Genomic DNA, 19028 nt, shown 5'->3' with positions numbered 1-19028 from the left:
GATTTTGAAACATGATTTGTCTGATGGGTAGCACGTTTTCTGCTCAACCTCATGTTAATGGCGGGCCTCTCTATTCTCAAAACTCAAGTAAGCCTCTGCGCTTTGCTGTTATGCATCAGTCATGGAGTGTTTTGAGCTGAATGATTTTGAAACATGATTTGTCTGATGGGTAGCAATCAGAATCCAAATACTGTTTGGCTTTTCTCCCTATACTTGAGAGAGCGAGAGCATTTTGCCTCCTTTGAATTATAAAACAAAACATTACATTCCTAGACGGTGTCAAGCAGTTAATGTTAATGGGTAACCCACTAGGCCTGGCCTGGACAAAATATGACCCGTAGGCTGGATCCAGCCCACAGTGGCAGCAAGGAGCCTCAGGCAGGCTCCCCAGCTTGCCCCGCAGTCCTGTGTGCCGTGCAGAAAAGTGGCTGCAGGGCTCCGTTTCTGTTTTGAAACTGAAGGGTAGGAGGGAAGTTTTAGAAGATGCCATGTCCCCAGCATATTCCCATTGGCCGGTTTCTGGCAGAAACCAGCCAATAGAAGAATCATGCCCTCTTTCTGGGCTCAGTTATTCATGAAGCACATGGCCAGGCAAGCAGGCAGGTTGTCTGGGAAACATTTTAAGCTCTGCAGGCAGGCAGGCTAGTTTGGCAGCTGATGAGGAAGTCTCTTGGCCACAGCCTGCTTCTGGCACCCCAGCCTTTTCCTGCTTCAACTCTGCTCCCCCCACTCAACATACCCAAACCCTTTGTCCCCGTCTTACACCTATACCCCCTCCCAGATCTGGAACCCCAATCTCCTGTTCCAGATCACAATCCCCTCCTACTGTAGGTCACATCCCAAACCCCTGCACTCCAGTCTCCTGCCTAGGTCACAACTGCCTGCTTCCTCCCAACTCCCTCTCAGACTCCAGTCCCCCTTCTGCATCCCAGTCCCTTACCCCAAGATCCTTCTGCACCCAACTTCCATTCCAGACCCCACATCTCCTCCATTAATATCATGGAAGAATGAGGCCTTCAACCACTTTCCAAAATCTTGGAGTGCCCACCCACCCCCCTCAAAAATTATTGCCCATCTATGCAGTAGGTGTACCTATTTATTATAAGCAAATGTTAGTTAGTGTTTCAGTTGTGCTGGGAGAGCTTTTGTGCACACAGTCCAAAAATGTAAATTCTTCTGAAGGTAGAATAATCTGGTAAAATCTTGGAGCATTGACTGTAGAGAGCTATTGTTTAAAACGGAATCATTAATATTTCAAATACAACATTAAGAATGTTCCTGTTTTATTAAGCATTTAAAAGATGGGAAGAAAAAACTATTGGCTACCATTATTGTTAAATGTCTGATACTGAGATCATAGGATAAAATGGCCGGAAATCATGTTTCTTGCAGAGCATTAATATTACCTGCTTTCCCTCTCTTATTTCATCTAATAAATAACCACAGCATTAAGGGATTTCTCTAGTACTTGAGTTTCCTTTAGGGTTTTCACATCTCCACTGTAACTGCAGTAGCATAAAACATGAACTAATTAGGAGACAGAAATAAATGGTCACACTATTTTTAAAATGGTTTAATGTATGAGCATAGTCATTACTAAATCCCCTATTATGTTTAATGAGATGGGAGTTATGAAAAGACTGGCGTAGAGTGAAGCAGAAAACCCTATGGAGGTACAGCTACCATCCACCTGCCCCACACATCTAATGGAGTCCTTTAGTCAACCAAGCAAGGGCACAGATGCTCACACTACACTTTGCCATCCCAGGGCCCCCTGCTGTAGAAGTTCACTGTCACACTCCTTGTTCTCCCTTCTTAATGTCCACTGACAGCTCTCCCTCCCATTCATCCCAAACAGCCCTTTCCCCCAAATTCCTAGGTCTCTCTCTCCCATCCTCCCCCTTACTTGAGCTCAAGGTGGTGGCTGGACAGGTTGGTGGTGATTTGATGTTGCAGCAAGTTCATCCCCTTCCCCAGCCTGTCCAGCTGGCTTCCTCTTGCTCTGCACTGAGAGCTGGGGTGGAGCTGGATAAAGCAGGCTGCAGAAGAGATGAGCCAGTTCCAGAGAGCTGCATGCTACCTGCCCGACAAGGCAGCCCCTAGTAGCAGGGGGTTGAAATCAGGATCTCTTCCCTGCCCAGGTGGGTGAGGAGGGAAGTGCTGACTGCTGAGCACCGTTGCACTTGAGTAGCTTTGGTCTATGCCTCTCTGCTGCCTCCTTTCCTTCACTCCAGGTGGAGCCTGAAACTTGAGGAGGAAATCAGTGTTCCCTTTGCCCCTCCTTGCAACTAAATGATGGCCATCCCCACTCTCACTGCCCCAATATGGATTAATAATGCTCTTCTCCTTGTTTCACATATTTTCAAAGATACATGCCTTTCAATATGCTAACTGCAGCTTTCACCACAGCACTGTGTCTCTGCCACATTTCTGCTCTGCAGATCCAGGAGAACTGGGGAATGCCTGGGTGCTGCTCTTGCATTTATATATGCGAAAAACATTTACATTAAGAACTTTCCCCCATTGATCTAGAGTTAATTTTCAGCTCCTGGGATGGCAAAAACATTAATTTAATTTTTACCCTCTTTCATTCCCTCAAGTTCCTCTCCCCTCCCAACACACTCGCACTCCCCTTCTTTTTCTCCATACTCTTCGCTGCAAATATAATTCGTTACAACAAAAAAAAAAAACTTGGTTCATTTTCAGGAATGGTGTTCAGATGATAAAACTAGATTTCATTTAGAAAATGGCTGAATTGCCTCAAAAGGTGTCTGATTTTATTATTGAAAATGTAGATAGTGCAATTTCTTTGTTCAAATGCAGATGTAATCCCTTAATCTGAGTGGTATACAGTGCTTCATCATAAATTAAATTTAGGTTTTTTAAATAATGGGGGCATATTTTTCACTTGAAAATATTTCCATCCACTTCCAAAATTGGTGATTTTAACATCGTTGTCTTGACAACACATTTTTTTTCCTGTTTCACATAGGTTCCACTCATGTTTACAGTACCTTTTTTTTCCTGAAAATATTTACTTCAGTTTTGTAAACAAATCTGTTTTTTTTTTCTTGTACATTGATAAATGATATGGGGGGAAGTAGTTGGTTTTTGGAATGAGCTAGATGCTGCCCTTATGTAGCAAACAATGTTCACTACGCCTTTGTTTTAAACTATTGCTTGCTCAGAAGAAGAGAACCTCTTTCAATTTTACAATTCCAATCAAATTACTCTGCTGAATTCACATCTCGCATTGTTTTCATCTGGGTTAAATGTAGATGTTTTAAAACTTAAAAAAAAAAGCTTAATTCATTAAATGAGTTGGTCTGTTTTTATCCTCTTGGGGAGATGTTGCACCAGGAGAGAGAAGTTTTTTTTTCCAGTCTCAGTGGAGTTCAAGGCTTAAATGCTAGTAGTTGAGCTACGTACTCTGTCCCTTTGCAGCAAGCGCTTAAGATCCTTTAGTCAGTCAATGCAGGGGAGGTTGTATGGCTACTAACTGCTATTGCATACATGTTTTATAAAGAGAGTACTTCTGTTTCTAGTCTCAGTCCTGTTCCTTTAATGGGTGCTGATTGTACATACACATCAAACCGTTTGCTCGATAAAATGAATGGCTCCACCAAACACAAATCCGAGGAAGTGCTCTTGTACATTTCCACTAATTGGATAACAGTTCTGTATATGCATGGAAAGGCCAATGGTACCACTGGAACCCATACCAGCCTCTAGACTTCTTGGTGGCCCATCTTTTTTTATAGAAGGCTTTTAAAAATTGGAAAAAGTGCATGTTGCTGAAAACTAATCTACAAGCTATTGTGTTCAGCCCATGGGAGACCCAGTCTTTCTTGAAAGCCAATTACAAATAAACCCCCCAGTAGCATAGTATATAGCGAGTCACTTAAGTGACTGTCATCTCTGAGAGAGAATAATTATTGGTGTTTTAGTATGAAATAATTTATAGTAGCTGGAGTTGCGAGACTGTCAGCTCCTCTAAACAAATATCTTTGCTTTGCCTCAACATTTTAAATGTTCACCATATACGTCTGCTATTATGTAACAGAGAAGATCATTCTATTCTGAAACTTTGTATCATTCATTAATATTTCTTTTTGAAGATAATCTCAGAATTTTGGAGTAATCCTTTTTGTTTTTGTTACTGAATTTTTTTTAACCACATTGAGAGTAAGGAAGTTGGTTCTGTTTTGTGCAATTTCTAGGTGTTATTGTAATACAAAGAATGTGTCTTAAATGAGTGAAATCCTTCGTTCTCTGAATGATGAGCATTCAGAGTGGACTTTGCCTCTTAGATAAATGTTTTTCTTTCTTGAATCATTGATTGGCTAAACACGAATTCAGCTTTAGTTTTGCTTTTGGGAAAACAAACTTGAAGAAGGTTCTTCTGTGTGTTCTTGTTCTTTGCATATTTTGTTTTGTGGTCCTCGTTACTGACAGCTGCTTTTGTTTGTTTCCTTTTTTCCTTTATCTGTTTGACTTCCCCAATATGGTCTGTGTTGCTACCAGTTTCTATTGCTCCACCCCCTCCCCCTATGCCTCAGTTGACTCCACAGATACCTCTCACAGGCTTCGTGGCCAGGGTGCAGGAAAACAGTAAGTTTGGACAAGCTGAGCTGTCAAAGAGTAGAGCCTGTTTTCTTCTAGCATGCATGGCTGGCAAGTCAGACTCTATTTTGTTTCCTTTTCAGAAGCTAATACCATCTTGCATTCTAGTGCCACTATGCTATTGGAGCTGAAGGGCACGCTCTTCAGTATGTTATAACATGTGCATGATTATTACTGACCCATTTAAGGTTCAAGCTGCAAATTTGATAGAAATAAAAATGTGAAATGTGGCATCTGCTCAGTGTGGATGTAAAAATATATATTCATTAAATTAATTTAGTGTTGCATCCTATCACAGAAGTGATGATTACTTAGCTTGTATTAGAAAGAATTATGCAGTCTGTTAGAATATGCACCTGTCATTGTTAGCTCATAAATTGTAGCTCTTTTAGAAAAGTCATGTAGTTAGACAAAAAGAAATGTGCAGCTTTACTATCTAAAGCAAATAGAAGGAGCTTGATGTTTGCTTCAACTCTTTCCTTTTCTTCCTGTTTTCTACAAGTGAAAACACTTAGTACCTGAACATCTTCAGGAAAATAGAGGAATAATGAGTAACAAAGGGTCTGATTCTGAGAGATGTAACAGGGCTGCAAAATCCTATAACAATGGCTACTCAGCATCTCTTGGTGGAACCTTCAGGGCACTGAATGCTCATAAGAACACTTGAGCTGTTAAGGTTTCGCTTTCACCTTGGGGATATTATGCACTTTTCAGAATCCGGGCCAAGGCAAGGATCCCAGAAGTGACCGTGAGAAGCACACTATTATGAATCTTGTATAAAGTAAATTAGACTGCTTGGCACAAGTTTTGCATTTCAAAATCTTTCTAAGCCTGAAAAATTAATCGTTTGGACTGAAATTTTCCATGCTAATAGGCCTTCTGAAGGTGAATCCATTTCCACTCAAAACATAAACAAAACCCATGTGTGTGTATAACCAAAGGGAAAGAATCTGTGCTCACTTTTGAAGAGGCCTACTGCACAAATGACTGAAGTTGGAAACTTGGCCCGGGAAAGGTCACCTTTCCGAAGCTTACTCCATCAAAATCAATTTTTTAAAAAGTTAATTGCATTTGAAAACTGGGTACTGAGCATTCAGAGTGGAAAATAGAGTTGTAAGCAGGGGTGCTGAGATGTATTTTACAAAACTGGGTTTCTGAGTTTTGTCCAGCTGCTGTGTTTTCACGTATGTATTCCCCAACAAATATCATTAACAGCATGGCGTGAAAACCACAGAGTAGCATGGATAGGCTGGTCTTCCATGGCATGAGGGGTTATCTTCCTTCTGGCTCCCAAGGACTTGGAAAGTTGCTACCTCTGACCCCCTGAAAGAAATTCCACAAGACCTACTTGGCTTTTTCCTGCGCCCTGTGCTCTGACTGTGGGTATCTTCATAGAAGAGGATTTCGTTCAGACTTCCTAATACCGCTGCTACACAGATATAGCGGACACAATAGAAGTAGCTGTGCTGCTGCTTTTTTTTTTTTTTTTAACAAGACTGGATTATAACAATCTACACCCTTGTCTCCAGCTAAACAATAGCAGCAGCAGTAGGTTCAGGAAATCACGATGCCCTTACCTTGTACACACCAAAGAGAGGTTTTATATTTGGAAATCTGGATTTGAAACCATTTAAATGTTAATTCAGAGAACAGGCAACTTTTTCCCTTCCTCCTCTCCCATTTTACTTTTTTTTTAAAATAAATGAAACAGAACAATGTTAATGCCACTTTACAATTGCCTAGTTTGAAGTTAATGAGGAAATGTAAAGGTTAAGTTTCCAAGAGCTGGGTTAATTCTATTTAGTAATGCATAGGTAGCATGCAGCGGCAGTCAAAAAAGCAAATAGGATGCTAGGAATTATTAAAAAGGGATAGAAAATAAGACCCAGAATATCTTACTGCCTCTGTATAAAACTATAGTACGCCTACATCTTGAATATTGTGTACAGATGTGGTCTCCTCACCTCAAAATAAATTTTGGCATTAGAAAAGGTTCAGAAAAGAGCAACTAAAATGATTAGGGGTTTGGAATGGGTCCCATATGAGGAGAGGCAAAAAAGACTGGGACTTTTCAGTTTAGAAAAGAAGAGGCTGAGGGGGGATATGATTGAGGTATATAAAATCATGAGTGGTGTGGGAAGGGTGAATAAAGAAAAGTTATTTACTTGTTCCCACAATATAAGAACTAGAGGACACCAAATGAAATTAATGGGTAGCAGTTTTAAAACTAATAAAAGAAAGTTCTTCACACAGCCTGTCAACCTGTGGAACTCTTTGCCAGAGGAGGCTAGGATTATAACAGAGTTTAAAAAAGAGCTAGATAAATTCATGGAGGTTAGGTCCATAAAAGGCTCTAAGCCAGGGGGTAAGGAATGGTGCCCCGGCCTCTGTTTGTCAAAGGCTGGAGAAGGATGGCAGGAGTCAAATTACTTGATCATTGTCTTCCGTCCACCTCCTCTGGTATTGGCCGCTGTCGGCAGATGTGATACTGGGCTGGATGTACCTTTGGTCTGACCCAGTATGGCCATTCTTATGTTCTTACGTTATGTTCTTACTTTCTGTTCCCATTTCTCCCAGGAAATGTAAAGCTGAATTTGTTTCAGGAGATGCATTTAAAACAGACTTGTACACTGTTGCCAAATTGGTGTATCTGTTGTCACTTGCACTTTTCATTTTCTGGCACTTTGTTCTTTTTAAATAAGCAAACTTACTGTTGAATTAGCATAGTTTCACAGTTAATAAATAAGGCATTTTTGCTGGTTGGAAAAGGATAAGACTTGATGAACCTGATTAAATACAACAAAATCCAAAATGTTCAGAGAAATTGTGGGACAACGTTGAATTTGAATTGGAAATACATTTGAGAATTGCATGGCCAAGATACTGTATGAAACTGATCCAATTCCTATATTTATTTATGCATATTTCTATGTCAAGTGGATTGGGTCATTAAACTATACCCACTAGCAAGTCATATTTCACTGGACAGACAAGGATACCTACAAGACAGTATTTTCATGGAATAAAATGTTTAGTTGCCAAAGATTTTAGAAATAGTCCAATTCATGAGAATAGTATAAGTGGAGGTGTGTATGGGAGAAGAACCACTAATGGCTTGGAGGTGAGGACTGAGGTCTTTTTAAAAAAAAATTCTTAATTTCTGGCCGTGTCACACAGATATCTAAAACTTCATGAACACCATGTTGTCCTTTATTTGCTTGTTATCATTCATGTATTATACTACACTATAAATGTAGGGCTGTAAAACCATATGATTGGGTGATGATAACCTGGAGTTTGGCCTGGTGAGACTGAGCACCTGCACCTGATTGAGGGGCAGTTCTTTGCTCCCAGAAGGGGCGGGACCTCAGGTGGAAGGGGTGGGTTGGGGCAGCTGGCTCTCAGCACCACCTGGACTGTTCCCCCCATTTCCTCCGTGTCATCCAGAGTGCACAGCCCGGGCACTGTGACACGCTCTGGCAGTGATTTTAAGGGCCTAGAGACTTTTGAATGGTTGGGTCCTGGAGCAGTTGTCCTCTTTGCCCCCTCAGCAGACCTGGAGCTGTGATTTCACCAGCTCTGTCCTAGGTTAAGCAAGATTAGACTGGGATGGTATCGCAGCTGGAAACAGCCAAGGAATGGTGGTGATTCTATTGGTGGCACTCTCCCTTCTGTGTTAGTACTGATTCAGTGCCCCCAGAACAGTGCAATGGGACACGATGCAGCTAGTGGTGATAAAAGGTGAAATTTCAAAACAAGCCCATTGCACTTTTTTTTTTGGTGCTGAGTCTAGTGTTCTGCTCAGTTTCTGGTACACCAGTTATTTAAATTAAATTATTTCTGTAGGAGGGATGCTATATATATATGGAAGATAGGCTGAATCTGGCCCATGGGGCATTTCCATCTGGCCCCCAGTGCTCATGACAGAGATCTGTCCCTCAGCTGCTTGGCTGCAGCTTGTTCACAGGAACTAGAAGGAAATCTGGTTGGGATGAGGGAGCTTCTGCCAGACAGGGCACAGTTCAGGTACTGAGACACTTAGTCAAGGCTCAGAGCAAAAGGCTGACGAATCCACCTCCCTCTCTGTCTTTATCTCGATTCAGCACTTTTCTGTTTTATCCAAAACTGATGTGTAGCTGGTTGTGCATTGTAAAATAGCTGCCAAACCCCTCCATGGTGGGGATGGTATATGTAGATTTGATTAGATACGGACAGATCTTTGGCCTCTGACCTGGATGGCAGGATGATCAGTCACAGGGAGTGAATGAGCAGGTGTTACTGAAATGTTTTGCTTTGTAGTGGGAAGGCAGAGGGGATGAAGTGAGGTGTTTGACCCAGTTGAGGGATGTCTATTGCCAAGAGGAGGAAGAAAAGATATTTGTTTGAGGGTAGAACAAGAAACAATGGGTTAAAATTGCAGCAAGGAAGTTTTAGGTTAAACATTAGGAAAAACTTGTTGGGGTGATTAAGCATTGAAATAAATTATGTAGGGAGGTTGTGGAATCTTCTGTTATTGGAGAAACTAAAGAGCAAGTTGAACAGACATCTATCAGGGATGGTTTAGATCAGTGGTTCCCAAACTTTTCAGCATCACGCCCCCTTTTTGATTTGAGAAACCCTCACATCTTCCCCCTCCCCTCCCCCCCCCCCCGGTACAGCAAGACTTGTTGGGGGGGGGGGGGGGAGAGGAAGAAACTGACCTGGGTCGAAAAACAAAAAGCAAAACTTGGGGGGGGGTCGCCTCATGCCCCCCCAGTTTGGGAACCCATGGTCTAGATTAGGGCTACTCTACAGGTGGCCCGTGGGTCGCATACAGCCCACGGCCTGTTTGTTTGTGGTCTGAGTTTACTCAGAGCTTAACACGCAGCCCGCAGGTGGGAGCCAAAACAAAAAAGTAGCCAATATAATGGTCTTCTGTTGATATGAATTTTAGTAGTTAAATTCCTGGACAGTCATTGGTCTTTAAAAGGGCTGCCATATGAGGGAAATCACGTAAAGATTGCATTTTATTAATATCAGAATTGTCTTGCCTTAATCTTTGTATACATGCCTGTCAGTGTGAAAGAAGCTATTTGCTTCTTTTACACTAGTAAATGAGATGGCTCAGTGACTAGTTCGGTATAATCAGTCTAGTGTTCATGATGACTATCTATCTATTCACTGAAAGTGGCACCGAAGTTAGACACGGCATGCTTCATAATTATTGTTTGAAGTAGGGATGTAAGAGTTTAGCTGGTTACCTGGTAAGCAGTAGCTGGTTACCTGGTAAGCAGTAGGCTTACTGGCCTGCTTACCCAGTAACCAGTTAACTGGCCCAGCTGGACCTGTCCCCTGCCTGTCCCAACATGTAAGTTGCGGCCCTCGGCATGTGCTGTCAGTATCATTGTGGCCCCCGGGGCTTCGAAAGTTGAGTAGCTGTGGTCTAGATGGTGTTTGGTCCTGCCGTGAGTTCAGGGGATTGGACTTGAAGGGATTTTGAGAGGTCATCCAGTTCTAGGAGTCTGATTTGCTGACTGGATGAGAATTTGCAGGCCAATGTTAGAATTGCGGTGTGGCTATCAGAGGCTTGGAGTAAAAACTGTGTGGCTTGCATATCACAGGTTCTCAAGGAGGGTGTAGAAGAGTAGGCAGATTGGGCTGTACATTTTTTGTGACTGATATTTTTCCATTCTGAATATTTGAGGCATGTTTGTCCAATGACTTGTTCCATTTTTTTCCTTTCTTCGTATCCTAAAGACACTAGCAATTGTGCCCATATAGGAATCTCTGTGGAGATTTGATATTTTGAATTATGCATTTAATTCCTTATGCATTTCCCTTGAGAGCAGTTGCTGCCTATCTTCAGATTGCATTAATTCACTAATTGAATCTAAGACGTGTGCTCATAGATTATCCTGTAAATTAAGAGTCTGTACCAAGCTTTTCCTTTGAACATGTATTATTGTCTTTTTCGTACTTTCTCTTATCTGAAATACTAATAACTTCCCTCCCTTCTTGTCCTATACCACATTTTGTAAAAAGACTTTCAAATTAAGATGGATGCAGATAAATCAGTACTCAGAATAGCAGAAATGAAGTATGTACAAAATGGAGTAACACAGGATTTGCAAAACCATGTCAAACCAATGATTCATCATGATGCCCAATTCCCTCCTGGTTCTGAGGATGTCTCTGCCATCCTCTTGCACATGTGTATATTGCATCTAGTCACTTGTCTATATGGAGATGGGGGCAAACTCACTTTCTATCCACTGGCAATCAGCTTATGCCCTTGGAGCATGTGCTTTGACTCTAGTAGCATTTATACATAGATTTGACCACTAATAACATAGTTGTGTTTTGTAGCTTTAACACGTAAAGCCTCTGTTTCTAAGCAGTGCATGGTTTTGTAGTGCATGCTGTGTCTTTCTCTACAATGCACAACCTTAGGTTTACATTCCTGTTTCTAATGCAAATCTCCAAACATTTTTTTAGTTGCTGATAGTCCAACTCCTCCCCCTCCACCACCTCCAGATGAGATGCCGATGTTTGATGATTCTCCTCCTCCTCCCCCTCCCCCTCCTGTGGATTATGAGGATGAGGAAGCTGCAGTAGTGCAGTACAGTGATCCGTATGCAGATGGAGACCCTGCTTGGGCACCTAAAAACTATATTGAGAAAGGTAAGAGATGAATCAGTTCATTCACATGGTGGCAATATGTAACGGCAAGTTACTTGCAGGGTTGGACGAAAAGAATCCAAAATCTCCCTGCTCAGTCCAAACTTAAGAAAGGCTCATTACACTGGACACAGCCACTGAGCAGTTATAACACATGCAGTCCTTGATGCCACGTTATATGGATACTCTGAAGTGGATAAGTAATGCATTATAAGAAATAGCAGTAAATTGGATTTCATTCATTTTGTTTGTTAAACAGATCAGCTATGGCTGTCAGCACTGCCAGAAGTCTATTCAGAAATAACTTAATTGAAAGACCAATGGAGCCCAATGTTTTCTCTTTCTGCTTAAAAAGTGTGATAACTAAGGTGGCTTATGTTAGCTTTTTAATAAAATGTAATTTTGTTTAAGGCATTTACCAGAGTATTTTGAATCTTGCTTGCACATGGAACTCCTTATGGAGCTCATAAGATTGGTAATGTTAATTTTACAGAAAAAAACCAAGCTATTTCCTAGCTCTAAGGTCAGTCTGTGCTAAGAAAATATTTGTGACAACTTGTGCCAGCCACAAGTTCCCTGTGATCTGGTGTTTAAAATGGTTTGACTGCCACTATAGAGGATGAAAATGTGATAAGTGATTGATTAGAGCATAGATTCCCAAACTGGGCTGTGTGACGAAATTCCAGGGGGAGAGGGTGCAAGGTGACCCAGCCCCCCATTAATTCCTCCCTAAGAAAGAGCCCGGTCCATCTGGTAAAAAAATTCAGAAAATACCATGTGAAATGTCTGGTATTTTCTGTTTTTCCTGGCTCGGGCATCCACTGGAACACACACAGCTCGGGCTGACTGAGGCAGGGGGAGGATGGAGCATCCTGGGCAGACTTAAAATGGCTGCTTTAAAAGGACAATGTCTGCTCTGCTTTTCCGCTGGAGTACCGGCACCATTTTTTTTTTAACAGTGGTCCTGGGAATTAAAGGGGCCACGACTGCTTTTTGGCCCCGGTTAGTTTCTTTTTTTGTTTTGCTCAACAGGTTTTGCTGCTATTTTTTGGGGGGTGGGGTAAGGGTTTCTCAATCAAAAAGGGAGTGTGATGCCGAAAAGTTTGGGAACCATTGGATTAGAGTTTGGAGTCTGTTTCCTTTTCTGTAGTGGTTAAGCATCTTAATTAGTTGTTAAACTGTTTTCAGCACCAGTTGATAGACATCTGAATAATGCCAGCATAGGTTCATTTTACTAATGTACCCAACCCAGGCTTTGTCACTCCCTTCGCCAGATATCTGCCACATGTATAATCTAGGAAATGACTAAGGAACATGAAACTGATTGATTGGTATTACTGCAGTTACTCACTATGGACCATCTTGAATCCATAAAACCAACATTAAGGTTCAAAAGTCAAGCACTCAACACTTTGGAAATACCAGAATTAAAGCTGCATGTGTAACACTGATTTGGCCCACTGGTGCTTATGGCTTGTCTTTATTTACATAATCACACTCACTTTTCCACTTGACTCCTGCCTCATCTAATGCACAGGATGAATAATGGTCACTGAATCTGCATTTCCATATCTTTATGCTAATCATTCATTGTGGGCACCCAGGCATTATTTGCTGCACATCCTTTAAACCCTGAAGCATTGTTAATTTTCATTGGGGGCTTTGGTGCTCATAGTTCTTATAGTTAATTTTGGCTTTAGCACCCATATGAGATGATGGAGGTATCTCCAATTTACTCATGGGGAACTGAGGCACAAGACAAATGTCCACTGATTTTAAGAACATGGAAGTGTTAAGCACCCAAAAAGTGAGGAATGCAGTGGCCACTTGTCAAAGCTTTGGCTTAGGTGTCTTGCCTAACATCACACAGAAGCAGTGGGGCAGAAGCAGTGATAGAAGGAATAATTCTCCAGAGCAGCATTTGACCATTTTAACCATCAGACCTTCCTCTTTGATGTAGGACCTTCCTCCTTTCCTCAGTGCTACATACCTTCCAACTTTTGCAGTGAATCAGACAGTCTTGCAGATAACAGCCTCTTTCATTAAACAACCCTGATTTATTACTAGAGCACAGTTTAGCTTGTGCCCTGAAGGTCCCATAAAAATATAGTATGTGGTTCTGTGTTTAAAAACTAGCAAAATGTAAAGTTAAAGCTGATTTAAGGCTGTATAGGGAACCCCAATTCTGGAATTTTCTTAATTCTTGAGTGTCTGCAACCTTAATTGATTTTGGAGCTGAAATATCTTTCTTAAAAAAAAAAAAAAAAAAAAAAAGCTTTACACATGTAATTTGGTAATTTAGTTATCTGCAAGGTTGGAACCTTTAGATCCATGGCACTGCCATGTGCTGCTTATGATACATGTAAGCTGTTAAAAGGCATATCTTCTATTTGGATGTGGTTTCTTTAGGATTTTCACTAATGACTGCACTACGTAAACATGGCTAGCATTTAGTGAATAGCTAATTTTGAATTTGGGAAGGTCTATAAAACCATGACCAGTATGCAGAAAGTGAATAAGGAAAAATTATTTACTTGTTCCTATAACATAAGAACTAGGGGTCACCAAATGAAATTAATAGGTAGCAGGTTCAAAACAAAAGGAAGTTTGTCTTCACACAGGACAGAGTCAACCTGTGGAACTCCTTGCCAGAGGATGATGTGAAGAACAGGACTTTAATAGAGTTCAAAAAAACCTAAATAAAATCATGAAAGTTAGATCCATCAATACTAATTAGTGAGACTGGGTAGGAATGGTGTCCCTAGCCTCTGTCAGAAGCTGGGAATGAGTGATGAGAGAGGGATTGCTTGAAGATTCCCTGTTCTGTTCACTCCCTCTGGGTCTTCTGGCATTGGTCACTGTCAGACAGGATACTAGGCTAGATGGACATTTGGTCTGATCCAGTATGGTCCTTCTTAAACTATACAAATAGTACCTTAACAGATGTGTGTATTGGCAAGTTCTATCTGCTGTGACAGCGTTGTGCCTTCAAGGCTATCAGTTTTTTTTTCTTTACACCTCATTGAATGGTGGTGTTTCTTTTCATGCATCTCTAACATTTTCTATAGTCTAATCAATTACGTTATGCAAGCCAAAACGTTAATTGAGGGCCTATACTACTACTCTACTGGTAGTGCTAGGAGGAAAGTCTATCTGGGTTCTACAGATTTCATGTTGAATTGAGGGGTAGAGGATGGGGAGGGAAAACTTTATTTGTAAACTGAGCACATTTAGATAGGTCAGAGACCAATACTGAAACCTGAGATGTCCTCCTTAGTCATTTTAAAAAAACAAGACCTGCACTTCAAAATGTTGTGTGTCTGATAACAGTACATGCCAAATTAAATTGTCTGACTCTTCCTTCCTAGTTGTTGCTATATATGACTACACAAAGGACAAGGATGATGAGCTATCATTTATGGAAGGTGCAATCATTTATGTGATAAAGAAGAATGACGATGGGTGGTATGAAGGAGTTTGCAATCGAGTGACTGGCCTGTTCCCTGGGAATTATGTTGAATCAATCATGCACTATGCTGATTAAAATCCTTTGCTTTTCAAGTTGGGTCTTGTATTCAATCATACCATGATTATTTACAAGAGGTAAATACAGTTGTCTTAAACTTTTAAAAATGTGCCCATCTTTTCTGTCCATACTGTTTTAATGGTATGATTGAAGAATGTCCATGTCCATAAGCATAAATCTCTGGAGGCAGCTTGTCTTACCTGATAGCAGCTTGTAAAACAAGCGTCTGTCTATTAATGGTTATGCTTATTTACTTATGCATTGTTAATTTTATGACCAGCCTAAATATTCTTGGGAAGTAGGGTATACTATTTAATGAACCATGATTCAGATTGTGCCATTACATTTTTTCAGTGCAGCATGGTAACTAACTAAGTTAGAATAACATATTAAAAATCTGGGTGAAAAATTTGATGTCAGTGCTGGTCATATTACTTTTTGTTAAGACTCTTGCTCATTCTTGAATTATAATTGTTTAAAGCATGCATACAAACTTATGTATTGAAATATACTTTTTTAAAAATCCAAGATGCTTCCAATTTGTTGTAATCTTTACCTGGAGCACTCACTAAAGTTGATTACAATGAATTGCTTGAGTCTCTAAGGTGTCCATGTGAATCAAAAATGGGTGGTCTTCTGTATGTGTAATTTGTACCAAGTTTTTTTAAATGAGTACATTTGCATTACAACTTTTCCATTCATAAATATATAAGTGGAACCAAAGGTCTTGTCCATTACTTTGTCAGCACTTCTAATTATTTTGCCAGGCAAGTCAGTTTGATCGTTATCACAAGCAACCTAGTAAACTAATTACAAGTATTGTAGCCTTATTTAACATTGACATTAGTGGGCAAACATATGTAGAACCTAAACATTATCCACTTTACACAAATTAACTTTGAAAGAGAAGATTGGGGTAAGGGTTCAAGTACTGCTAAAATTAAGCACTTGAAATAGGATTCTCAGAGGAGTGTTGAACTTGTAATTTAATAATTGGTTTGTTTGCTGCAACTGACATTGATAAATACAAACTATGCTAGATCAACAGGAGAAAATCTATGTTCAGAGCTGATAATACACCAACTAGGCAGTCAGAGCAGTCGTAGAGAAACAGACAAACATCCTATTTATTATTGGGAATAACAAATACACTTTGTCGCTCCTCTGCATTATGGGACTTGGGACAAAAACAGGACATTTACTTCATTTTATACAAAACTTTAGTGCTTCGCTTACCTGGAGTATGCTGTATACCTATTGTATGTAGCAAGATTTTGTTTTGGACTTCAAGGTGCTGTCCTAATGAAGTGTTAAATATACACTTCTTTATAGAAGTGCAACAAAACTGGTGGTTGGAAGCTTGATTGGTCACTGCATCATTTGTTTTCTAGTGTAAATTTAGAAACATCAAAACTCCTTCACCTTCCTAAAAGGCATTGTAACTTCCAAATGCTTTCTGCTTTTTTAACTGTTAATCTCACTTTCTGAAAAATTAGCAACCAATAATTTACCTGTATTTTCTTTATAAATTGGAAAGTCTTCACTTAATTTGTATATAACTTGTTAAAGTTTATGTACAGTCTTTTATAATAAACCATTCTCCTATATAAAATTTTGGGTACTTCTGAAGTTTAACATCCAAAGTTTGGAAAGCTACCAGACTGTTTTCACAGTTAACATTAAATATTACTGTAAACATTAATATTAAATATTACTGTAAGTGTGAAGTGATATTTGAAACACATTAAATGTAACTGATCATATTTATTCTCATTGTGGCCTGGTACATCAATATTAAGTGCAAACAATACTTCTCACAACAAACGCCCTTATTAAAACACAATTAGTACAATTTAATGGATTTGTTTCATAGTTATATGGCTTCCCTCACATCTTCATAAACTTAAAGTACTTTAACTTCAGAAAATATTTTTAAAAAAATAATTTTTGGTAACCAGCACTGGAAGCAAACCACAATGTTTTGAAGTGTAGTTTTGTAGGCACAGTCTGGTAAGTAGCTGCCAGAATGAGGAGAAGAAAGTATGTCACTTGTCCCGGGTGAGTACAACTTCTGTGAGCTGAATGAGGGCATCTCTTTCAGGGGATGGCCGCAGTTTACTTATCTCTTTCAATGCTTCATGACAATAACGTTGGGCGAGGTAGGTTGTTTGCTGTACACCATCACTCTTTAAAAAAAAAAATTAATATATAGACTTTCTATTAATACATCTAAAACAAAGCAATGCTGTTGGAAGTGAGTTAGTGTCTTATGCCCTCTAGATCAGATTTAAATCCGCAAGCAAGAAAGCTTGATTTTAATTTTTTATATAGTTAAACTTTAATAATTTTTCTGAAGATGTATTTTATTTGTATAACTTGCTAATCAGTATACATAAACATAATTGCTTAAGTGGGAATAACATACAGATTAAAGTATCACTCATTTCTAATAGAGATGATTAATTTAACTCATGATTTGTGAAAACGGATTCAAATGCACAAATTAGTAATTGTTTCTCATTCATAAACTACCTTAAATGAAAAATATGTATTTTTCACTTTAAGATGGCAATTGTGAGTTTAGGACTCAACTGTCAATTTCAAGTTTAGTTTAAATTGTAAATAGCATTTATTGGACTCAACTGTCAATTTCAAGTTTAGTTTAAATTGTAAATAGCATTTATTAAAACAAATGTAAGTTTATCCACACTGGTTCGAATGTTTTAGGACAACTACTAATACTCAATGGAACTGATCTCTAGCTTTCTGAAAGTATATTTAATATTTTAGTGAAGAATAGTGTTCCCTTAACTCACTCTCCTTCAGATGCATACATTCCCATTACACAATACTCTACCCCTAAAATCTTAATTTTAGACCATTGAACTAAAATCTTTTCTTTAGCAAGGTCAGATTTAAACTAATAAGCAGTGCAAACTTTCTTTTGATTACAGACAGTCCCCGACTTACGCGGATCCGACTTATGTCGGATCCGCACTTATGAACGGGGCTTTCTCGCCCCGGAAGTCGGGGCGAGAAAGCCCCGTTGGTAAGCTGCTCCGGTGCCCCTGGTCTGCTGGAGACCAGCAGGGAACTGCCGCTTCAATCTGGGTGCCTGTGGTCTGCTGGGGACGGTCCCCAGCAGACCACAGGCACCCAGATTGAAGCGGCAGCAGCGGCGGTTCCCCGCGCCTCTGAGGCTTTGCTCTGGGGACCCCCCCGCGGCTGCGGCTTCAGGCCACGAGCCTGTGGTCTGCTGGGGACTCAGAGGCTCTGCTCCCCGTGTCCCTGGTCTGCTGGGGAGGGGGGGGGGGGGCAGCTAGTGTGCTCCCCCTCCCCCCTCCAGCAGACCAGGCTTTTGTTTTGGACTCTGGGGCAGAGCAGCTGGGGCGCTGCCGATTGGTCCTGCAGCGCCTGCTCTGGGCACTACTGGAGCAACCCGGCAGCACCCCAGCTGCTCTGCCCCAGGTCCTGATTCAGCCGCTGCTGGTCAGTTTCAGCAGCGGCTGAATCAGGACGCCTGGGGCAGAGCAGATGGGGTGCTGCTGGGTTGCTCCAGTAGCACCCAGGAGCGGCGCTACTGGAGCAACCCAGCAGCACCCCAGCTGCTCTGCCCCAGGCGTCCCCAAGTCAGCTTCTGCTGAAACTGACCAGCGCTGACTACAGGAAGCCCCAGGCAGAGTTGCTCTGCCCCGGGCTTCCTGGAATCAGCTGCTCATCAGTTTCAGCAGCAGCTGACTTGGGGACGCCTGGGGTTCTTAAGTTGATTCTGTATGTAAGTCAGAACTGGCGGTCAGTTTCAGCAGTGTCTGAATCTGGACGCCAGTTCCAACTTACATACAGATTCAACTTAAGAACAAACCTACAGTCCCTATCTTGTATGTAACCCCGGGGACTGCCTCTATACCATTGTGTTGTATCTCTTAAATGTAGGTACTCTTCAGTACCTGGAACTTGAGGTTTTAATGCATGGGATCCAATAAGGTCAATTTCTAATTCTGATGTAGATATTGCTTATATTCTACTACATCTATCTAATGCAGTAACTTGCGTTTCTTCTGAAATGCTATGCTATCAAGCAATTTTTCATCCTAGGAGCCAGAAAATTTTGAAGATCTGTGCAACAATACTTTTAGTTACACCCTATTCAGTGGTTCAACATTTCTAGACTCTTGTAACCCTCTGATCTATCCTGCATACCCCCAAGTTTCACCTGATTTAA

General features: G+C 40.7%; 2 protein-coding genes across 15 annotated transcripts in view; one reads left to right on the top strand and one right to left on the bottom strand.

Moving 5' to 3' along the window:
• Positions 1-16573, top strand: part of ABI1 (abl interactor 1) — a 142623-nt gene extending 126050 nt beyond the window's left edge. For 6 of the 11 annotated variants that reach the window (XM_075922547.1, XM_006115270.4, XM_075922548.1 and 3 more), the window contains 3 exons: positions 4525-4611; positions 11098-11283; positions 14649-16573. In XM_075922547.1, coding sequence (XP_075778662.1) covers positions 4525-4611; positions 11098-11283; positions 14649-14824 — 449 coding nt within the window. In that variant the 3' untranslated portion in view covers positions 14825-16573. The remainder of the gene's footprint in view (positions 1-4524; positions 4612-11097; positions 11284-14648) is intronic. The other 5 variants (XM_006115276.4, XM_006115280.4, XM_006115272.4 and 2 more) reach the window with 1 other exon arrangement.
• Positions 13539-19028, bottom strand: part of PDSS1 (decaprenyl diphosphate synthase subunit 1) — a 37845-nt gene continuing 32355 nt past the window's right edge. For all 4 annotated transcript variants that reach the window (XM_075922549.1, XM_006115269.4, XM_075922550.1 and 1 more), the window contains one exon: positions 13539-16992. In XM_075922549.1, coding sequence (XP_075778664.1) covers positions 16852-16992 — 141 coding nt within the window. In that variant the 3' untranslated portion in view covers positions 13539-16851. The remainder of the gene's footprint in view (positions 16993-19028) is intronic.

This window comes from Pelodiscus sinensis, chromosome 2, assembly GCF_049634645.1.
Source record: "Pelodiscus sinensis isolate JC-2024 chromosome 2, ASM4963464v1, whole genome shotgun sequence".
Lineage (NCBI taxonomy): Eukaryota > Metazoa > Chordata > Testudines > Trionychidae > Pelodiscus > Pelodiscus sinensis.
Note: the sequence above shows the minus strand (reverse complement) of the source record. Positions and strands in the feature narration are given on the sequence as shown.